Genomic DNA, 9,248 nt, shown 5'->3' on the forward strand with positions numbered 1-9,248 from the left:
AAATCTCTTTAGCATTAAAATGTTGAAATTAGAAGAGATAAAACGCTGAAAGTTTTATTGATACATTTTTCAAAGTATCGATGACGTTCACCTAAATGTTAAATTCCTTGTTTGTTGTATTGTGCAGCAATAAATCAAAGATTCCATTAAAATATGCCATAAATGTTAAAATTAGAAGAAATAATGCGTTGAGAGGTTTGATAATACTGAGATTTGTGTCTTATTTGTGATTTTGTCCTGATGCGCGGGAAGGAAACAATTGAGAGGCGAGGTGCGGCGAGCGGTCCTTCCTTCACAACACCACCATGGCTGACGTGAGTACCAGTGACTTCCATATATTTATCCCAAACCATCCGCCTTACTGATTCGTTCTATAACTCAGGTGTAGTGAAAACTTGACGATGAGGTGTCGGGTGTGCGATGCACGTGTTAATTCATGGTGCAAATAAAAGAAATGAATGAGAATAGACCAACATATCTAAGGCGAGCTTGAGGTGACCAAGTCTTGACTCATTGCTTCCCTATATCTGGTACTGACTATCCCAAAGTAGAAATGAAAGCTACTTTGTTCTGTGACATCTGGAATTGCCTGCGCTGTGAATTAGTGCTGAATGGGTTAGGGGAAATACTAACGTGTGGAGTAGTGATGGCGGGGCGGGACAGTAAACTCTGGCGGCCGGGCTGTCCAGGCTCCAGACGCGTTGTCCAACTATTTTGAGCCTACTGACTCAGGGATATTGCTTAACTCTGGACTAAATACAATAACTTTCATGACCGTGATCTACGCAACGTAAGATTTGGCTGCGAAATCAATCTGAATTAATCGTAAGGTAAACAGCATCCTTCGGATGTAAACGCATGTTAAGTCAGTATTATCTGTCAATATTTCTGAGTAATACCTCGTCCTTATTTTTGTATTGCTTACCGGGACTTATTTCCCTGTATCTTTAAATTTCATGATGATAGTCTAGGCAAGCTTTCAACCTGCATGCCGTGTGTTCGTCAGGCAGGTGATATTTCTGGTTAGTCTCATTCTGAAGTGACGTATTGTTGTTTGGGTGAAGAACAATTCAGTGGCCAAAGGCAAGACAGGTTTGTGTGGTGTTTATTAACATTATTCATGTATTGGTGGGGAAGCTGTGTTGAATTATTTTTATTTTTTTGTAGGTCGTCCTTTTTTCGGTTTTGTGATGTAACTTGTTTCTTGAGTGTGGTTGGCAGATGATGTGATCCTTCAATCCTATGTGCCTCTACATTTGTTGTTTTGGTGCAGTATATGAAGGAAAAGTAAAGGAAACTTTCCACCTGGGAGGTCTCCTGTTATGAGCTTTCCAGACTAAAGGTTTCAGACAAGTTTAAAGTAAATACTGACCCTAAATTTAGTTACACTTAATTTCTCTTCAAACATGAGGTGCAAATGATTACTTCAGTACTGTTACAACATTATCACGTAATGGTTATTAACCAAACATATTAGTGTCACCTGGAAGGCTTTGTCCCAACCAGTGATTATTATTATGCTTATTAGATTGGTTATATAGTTAGATTTGGTTAGTAACCTTTAGGGTGGTCCAAGGGACAGCTCCCCAGCTGCTATAATGTTGGGTTGAGTTAGTGGTTTGGTTTGGTTAGTAACCCTTGGGGCGGATCTGGATGTAATGTCAACCTGACATTGATTGGTTGGGGGTTAGTAAATGGCACATGTTTCTTGATACATTTATTTCTTTGGTATTTGTTCATTGGGTTACTTTCTTGACATGTATCTGCTCTGATATGTGCTTGATCTAGTCTTGACCTAATGTCATGATAATGCTGCTGATTTGTCTAGCACTGTTCCTCTCCTGACTGATTATCTTGGTGTTTTATTTAGCTGCTCTGTATTAACTTCTGCTCTTGTTTCTGATATTCCCAAGTTACATTATGATTGGTATCACTGTAATTTTAATTTACTTGAATTCTCTTTCACGTGACTGGGATGTTGAATTCTTTAACTTGAACATTATTGTGTTCTATCAAGTTTGTCTATTTTGTTTTCATTTATCTTGTATATTCCTTGTAAACCATAAAATGCTTCAAAACTTCTATGAGCCTCAAATATATCCCATAGTCTTCTTAGTCAAAAGAGTAGGTCTTGGAGTGTTAGGAAACTGTTGTAATGTTGCCACTAGTCCAGTCGTGGTTAGAGTTCAGTGAAGTCATTATTTTGTACAAGATAAATGCTCATCTGGCTGTAGCTCATTATGGAGAATATTATTAATGGTGATTGAAAGGATTCCATAGTTATTTGAGGAATAGGAAAGTAGATGAGCTAACCATGGGTTCTTTACTGGTATAAGTTCATAATTCGTTTTTGTTTTTTCCACAGGCTCAGGCAGGTCAGGAACAGCGCAAAAAGCGCACCTTCAGGAAGTTCACCTACCGTGGTGTGGACCTCGATCAGCTGCTGGACATGAACAAGTACGTATTGCTTTTTGTGTAGGTGATGACACACGTGAAAGCTTTTCTGCAGCAAATTTATCTGAGGAGCAAGAACGACCAAATCTCTCTCTGGATTGGTTGTGTTGGTTTCCTCATAGAACAAGTCTTGAGGTTATTGGGTGTTTACCATTTTGTAAATGGCCCTATGCTACTTAAGAACATCTACTAAGACTCAAAAGCTGCTGATAGACTTATTTTATTAATATTATGTTTGACCCATAGCAAGCCTGCATTATCATTATATATGATAAATGGCATTCAGTTTTACTCAACTGATCTTTAGTATATGAGGTGCCTAGAGCCAGAGTAAACAAGAATCAATAATAATCATATTTGCTTGTACAAGTCAAAATGTGTATATAAAATGTGATATTTAAATGATTGTCAAGAACTACAGTAAAACCTCAGCTCACGACCATAATTTGTTCCTAAATCCTGTTCGTCACCTGATTTGTTTGTCCCCTGAATCAATTTTTCCCATAAGAATGTATTGAAATACCATTAATCCATTCCAGACCAAAAAAAATCATACTTTTGTCCATAAAACCCATTCAAAATAGATCTTTAATGTATGCATGACAAACGAAATAATTATAAAAAGCCTAAATTGTTTTACTTACCTAAATGCTATCAAAATTATAATAAAATTAATAAAAAAGAAAAGGTTATTTACTTGAGAGACTGGACGTTGATGGAATGGAGGAGAGGAGGATGGGGAGGAAGAGACAAGATCCGAGAAGACAGTCATGAGAGAGGACTTTGGATGTGCGCAGCATGCCAGAGCTACACAACAGGTGTGTAGCGTCACAAGTCAATGCCGCTATGTGGGGCCCCGTTATAGCAGAGAGGATAACGCCGAGGAAACTACAGTAGAGCGCGCCGGTAACATGACCATGCCCAGGAAAAACAGGAGAAAATCGTGGTGGCATGGGGATTATGTTATGTAATATTTTCCGTATGTTCCTGTTTCTATTTTCTTTTGTGATTGTTTTGTTTTGTTGTGTGATAGCCGGGTTGGCTATCACACAAACGGCTCTGACAAGCCGTTTAACTGCGTTCATCCCCCGAAATATCGTTCGTCCCCTGGGTCGATATGACAAATTTTTTGGTCGTCTTCCGAATTGTTTGTCCTTAGAGACGTTTGTCAAGCGAGGTTTTACTGTATTAGGAAAAGAAAAATACAGCCTTCAAGGTTCTAAAAACCATAGGACTTACTATAATGTTCAGGAAATATAAGCAGTGTAATGGCAGATAATAGAGGAATCTTAAGATATTTTACAGTGTTGAGTGTAAGGATGGAGAAGGATTGCAAGGTATTACTGCAGTTGTGGTAGTGATATGTGTATCTATGTAGTTTTCATAATTTCATGGATGGCTTTAAGAGAGTAATGAATGACAAGGTATGAAATATTAGTGTAAGGTTGTGGAGGAAAGGAGTGGGTTGGTCCTGGATAGCATGTCTGTTGATGAGATAATTTTTCAGTAAGACTGAGTTGAATAAAAATTAGAAAGTTAGTGTGTTACACTAAGCTTTTTGAGAAGGAAGTGCATGACTGGATGACTGGTATATCCAAACTAATTGTTTGTGTTAGCAGGATAAAGGTGTTGGTATAATTATTATTAGTTTAGTAAAAGATTGCTTTTTTACAGTGAGCAGCTGGTTGAGCTTTTTGCTTGCCGGCAGCGGAGACGCTTTCAGCGAGGTCTGAAACGAAAGCATATGGCTCTCCTAAAGAGGTTGCGTAAGGCCAAGAAGGAGTGCCCTGCTCTGGAGAAGCCTGCTGTTGTCAAAACTCACCTGCGTGATATGATTATCGTGCCCGAGATGGTTGGCTCAATGGTTGGTGTTTACAACGGCAAGACTTTCAACCAGGTTGAAGTGAAGGTAAGCTTTGTTTTCAGATTATAAAGTCAAACTTTTATTTATACTTGTTTATTTGGTTGTGTAACTATCAACAGCTGTTGTGTGTTGAGTGAATTAATCTCTCCCTTCAGCAAAGATTTCAGTCAGAGAACAAAGTAAAACTCATTTGAATCAAGTTTATTTTATTTATTTTAATCTGATTGTAAAATGAGCTTTTAAAAAAGTATTTTTCTTGGAAACTAGATATGAATGATAGCCATCATTATTACAGGGCATCAGTTTACATTCCTGAGTACAGACAGGTGAATATCTGCTAAAGTAGCAGTAATGTTTTGGAATGAAAGTAACTAAATGCCGTAACTAAAACACCTAACCTCTCAAGTACGCTCGACCCTCGAAACAACGGACAAATGCGTGCACGACCTTGTCCGTAGATTGCAAAAGAACGTAAAAACCCGTATAAAATGTACAGTTGCGACCAGATCCTTGCCAGATCTTAAACCTCATCCTTTATATATATATATATATATATATATATATATATATATATATATATATATATATATATATATATATATATATATATATATATATACACACACACACACACATACATACATACATACATACATACAAAGAGAGAGAGAGAGATTTCATTTTCAGCAATGAAGTTTTACTATTGAAATCAATATGATATTCATATATATTGATATTGTATAGTAGAGTTTACAAATGGTAATGACTTCATAGTGGTGGTGGTAGCAGTATTTTACACCTTTTATGACTGAGTCTTCCGCCTCTTGACCTAAGGAAGAAGCTTATCAGGTCGTCACCTCAATGGATAAAATCTCTCTCTCTCTGCAGTTCTGAGCGCCCCCTCCCCCACACCCACACACCTCTCTCTCTCTCTCTCTCTCTCTCTCTCTCTCTCTCTCTCATTGCAGTTCTGACCTTGTTGTCCTGGTGTGTGCCTGGTCTCAGGCCTATCTGAAGATTGGAAATAATGAGCTCTGAGCTAGTTCCGTAGGGTAATGTCTGGCTGTCTTGTCAGAGACTGCAGCGGATCAAACAGTGAAACACACTGGACCAGGAGGGGAGAGTCAAGTGGGTGGAGCTTTAAGGCTTAGTTTTTGAGGGAGTTTAACCAATCCAAAGGAACCTGAAGCCTCACCTGGTGTAGATCTGCCAGGTATTGCTACTGGAAAATATATGGGCCAAGATGGCAATGAGTTTACTGGTCGCAACTGTACATAAATACTGTGTAATCATCATTAAGGAATCATTCAAGCAGTATTACAAAGCATTAAGTACAACAAATAACCTGAAATAGATGACATGAGCACAGACTGAAGATAAAAAACATGGCGGCCAACAGCTGATGACGCAACCGACCCGCCACCTACCGGACAATAATTTGCCGGGAACGGACAATCTCGCGCAATTTAATATTTGTCCGTAGATTAAACCAGACTCCAGAATTTGTCTGTAGTTTCCGAAATCCATTAATGGGAGGTCTGTTGTTTCAAGGGTCAAGTGTATATATATATATATAATGTTACATCAATATTGACATTTTGACACAGTTTGTTGCTTGACACTGGGCTATGAGTTATATGACACCACAGTGTAAGTCACCTCAGTTAGCCATTCAGCTGATATTAGTCAGAGGGGCATGCACAGCATGTGGTATAGTGTCAGGCTGCAAGGGTTCAGCCATCTTTGCCAGCTGAAGACAAATCCACTGCAAGCATCATGCACTCTTAGTGATTCACTTGAGGCAGCTTACATTGTCTGTCAAAGATTGGGTGGTCTGGTAGGGGAGGTAATTCGGTTGACTTGAAGCTACTTGCACTATTGTGTGGTAAATGTTTCAGGCCTTTGCACAACTAAAGTGAGAGGTAGAGCTGATGCATGCCCTCTGCAACATACATAAGCTTTAGTGGACTTGCTGGCGGTTATTTTGATGGTGTGGAGGAACAGGTGCGCAGCCATACACTTAGTTGTTTACAGAGGTGATGAAGTGCTGTTTTTCTCATTGCAACTTGTTCAGGTTTACTACTGGTGGCACTGATGTTGGATATCAAGTTTTTCACAGTGGAGACTTTCTGACTAGAAGGCTGTTGAGGCCCCACTGTGTAACACCAGTATTTTTCCTGCTTCTTTAAAAAAAGGAACTTGTTATATATCCTGCCACTAGTTATTCACTCAATACAGCTTTCATTTTTAATTCCTTAGGTATTAAAATGCCCTGGACAAGCTAGCTCCTAAATAATCCATTTTTCACTTCCTGACAGCCCGAGATGATTGGCCACTACCTTGCCGAGTTCTCCATCACTTACAAGCCTGTGAAACATGGTCGCCCTGGTATTGGTGCCACCCACAGTTCCAGGTTCATCCCACTAAAATAAACAAAATAAAACAAATATATCAGTCATGAATTGTATGAAGTATCTCAAGTATCCCCAACATAAAAATACATTATCTGAAGAGGCCATCTATGAATAGTTTTACTTGAAACATTCAACAATCAGTGAAAAGATTAACATCTCTGAAAACAAAGAAATAATCTAAAGTATTTATTGAGATAATGATTCATTAAGACTTAAAAGTACACAACTTTGTCTTGTATACCAAAACAGGGAAACATTGAATGCTAAAAATTAATAAACTGCTTCCTGAGAGATATTGTCTACTTCAACAGGTGATAAAATTACATTTTGGGAGCATATGGAAAATCGTATACATTCAATCAACCCTTGTTTATCCAGGGAATGTCCAGATAATAATACAGTGGAGACTCCAATAATCAAACGTCTTGATAGTAGAACTTTTAAATACTCGACTGCAAGATATCTCATCCAGCCAGGCCTACAAGTATGCCCACAAGTCTTTTACAATGTTTTCTAGTAAGCCATGGCATCCTAGATCCTTCAAACCAACTTTTGTACCTTGGCACTTTTTTAGCCATACAAAGTTTTTCTGAGTAGTCTTGGATCATGGTCATTTTGGTTTAATGAAACCTTAGCCTAGCTGTAGATCATACATTGAGACTTTTTGAACACAACTCTTTCCAATTTGCTATCCTTTGGATTCTATTTGTCATCTCTTATGGTTGTATAATTACTATTATGGTTTCCAAAACTTTTGTAATTATCAGGTTCTTTTTCCTTTACTTTATTCTAATTACTCATTTTTCCTCTCATCAGTTAATTCCTAAATGTTCTGCAATCATTTTAATTTACATTTCAACATTCACATTCATATTTTCTATATCAATCTTCTGTCAGCTTCCTGGCTGCAGCAATGGATTTCAATGCCACAGACATTGATCCCCACTGATCACTGCTGAACATACCACTTCATAACTGCAGCATCTAATGCAGCAACATCTCCACTCCTTGCATTTTTCCTTGGTGTACGTTTCCCATTTGTACTTGATGCATCCTCACAGTATTTAGCTTATCTTTTGATTTACTAATGTCTGACACAGTTGTTTGGCCACATCATATTCCTCACAAACACTCAACTCCTAACTCCTTTTTGTATTTCCTTATTAATTCCAGCTTTCAAGTCACAGCTAGAGCCACTCACTTATGCCTAAACACCCTTGGGAGACATAATAAGTTCTAAGGTATTGAAAAATGCACAAATTTGTTCACTGATACTGGAGAGAACCTGAGCATCACCTGAACTTGTTTACAATCACTTCCTGCCATGTATCGGGCATTTCTGGAAGTGTGCAAGGCACATTGTTTGAATTCATTTTTTGGCTGTCTGGACTCCTGAAACAGTGGAGACTCAATGCTCGAACTTAATTAATTCCTAATGGTTGTTCAAGTATCAAAAGTTTGACTATCGATACCTATAAATCAGGTAATTTGTTCTAATCTTAGCAAAACCTTGTTTATAAGAATCTCAATGTAATTTTTTTTTACAATTTTGACTTGTACATACTGTAAGTGAAGGTTGGTGATAGATAATGTAGAGGAAGGAGGCCATCAGAGGACCAGTCACCATTCGTGAAAATGTCTGGTGTGATTCCTGTGAATCCACTGATGGAGGGTTGTGGCTCACTAATACTTGCACTTTCACTAGATTCCTTATTTCCATGACTGGTGCCATGACCAACAGAACGAACGCATAAGAATGTTGTTTCTCTCAAGACTGCGGCAGAACTAGGGATGCAAATTGGTATCCAGTATACTGCCAGCCCCCCCCCCCCTTTGTAATTTTGCATCAGAACAGGACAATGTCGGCAGCAGGGAGAGAGAGGCCAGAGCTTTGTTTACAACCGTGTGTGGCCATTCAATTACCAGATATTTTCACCACTAATAAGCCTTTGGTGTTAATTTAAGTTTATAAGTGAAAAACTACTTACAGAATGCTATTCTGAATATCGTTGTAGCACAACTGGTGGAAAGGGGAGGGAGAGGCCTAGGAGCCTTTGTTTACCATGTGTGGACGTTCAACTATCACTTTTTTTTTTTTTAAGTATTAAATCAAAGTGATAGTTGAACGTCCACACATGGTAAACAAAGGCTCCTAGGCCTCTCCCTCCCCTTTCCACCAGTTGTGCTACAACGATATTCAGATTACATTGAGATTCTTATAAACAAGGTTTTGCTAAGATTAGAACAAATTACCTGATTTATAGGTATCGATAGTCAAACTTTTGATACTTGAACAACCATTAGGAATTAATTAAGTTCGAGCATTGAGTCTCCACTGTTTCAGGAGTCCAGACAGCCAAAAAATGAATTCAAACAATGTGCCTTGCACACTTCCAGAAATGCCCGATACATGGCAGGCAGGATTGTAAACAAGTTCAGGTGATGCTCAGGTTCTCTCCAGTATCAGTGAACAAATTTGTGCATTTTTCAATACCTTAGAACTTATTATGTCTCCC

The 9,248-nt window shown here is 38.4% G+C and overlaps 1 protein-coding gene and 1 long non-coding RNA gene across 2 annotated transcripts; one reads left to right on the top strand and one right to left on the bottom strand.

Annotated features, from left to right (window-relative positions):
* Positions 1-245: 245 nt before the first annotated feature.
* On the top strand, positions 246-6,774 carry LOC123505465 (40S ribosomal protein S15-like). The gene is made up of 4 exons (XM_045256784.1): positions 246-314; positions 2,366-2,457; positions 4,129-4,363; positions 6,637-6,774. Exons 1-4 carry the CDS (start codon positions 306-308, stop codon positions 6,748-6,750), a joined length of 450 nt encoding a protein of 149 aa, XP_045112719.1. The 5' UTR covers positions 246-305; the 3' UTR covers positions 6,751-6,774.
* Positions 4,160-5,279, bottom strand: LOC123505466. The gene is made up of 2 exons (XR_006675141.1): positions 5,239-5,279; positions 4,160-5,200 (listed from the first exon to the last, which is right to left on the bottom strand). It is a non-coding gene; the product is annotated as an uncharacterized LOC123505466 (long non-coding RNA).
* Positions 6,775-9,248: the final 2,474 nt, after the last annotated feature.

The sequence above is a fragment of the Portunus trituberculatus genome, chromosome 18 (assembly GCF_017591435.1).
Source record: "Portunus trituberculatus isolate SZX2019 chromosome 18, ASM1759143v1, whole genome shotgun sequence".
Taxonomy (NCBI): Eukaryota; Metazoa; Arthropoda; class Malacostraca; order Decapoda; family Portunidae; genus Portunus; species Portunus trituberculatus.

What these genes read in the sequence shown, in the direction of transcription:
- LOC123505465 (XM_045256784.1), top strand. An exon ending in CAGCTGCTGGACATGAACAA is followed by an intron (nt 2,458 to 4,128) that starts GTACGTATTGCT and finishes GCTTTTTTACAG; the next exon opens with TGAGCAGCTGGTTGAGCTTT. An exon ending in TCAACCAGGTTGAAGTGAAG is followed by an intron (nt 4,364 to 6,636) that starts GTAAGCTTTGTT and finishes ACTTCCTGACAG; the next exon opens with CCCGAGATGATTGGCCACTA.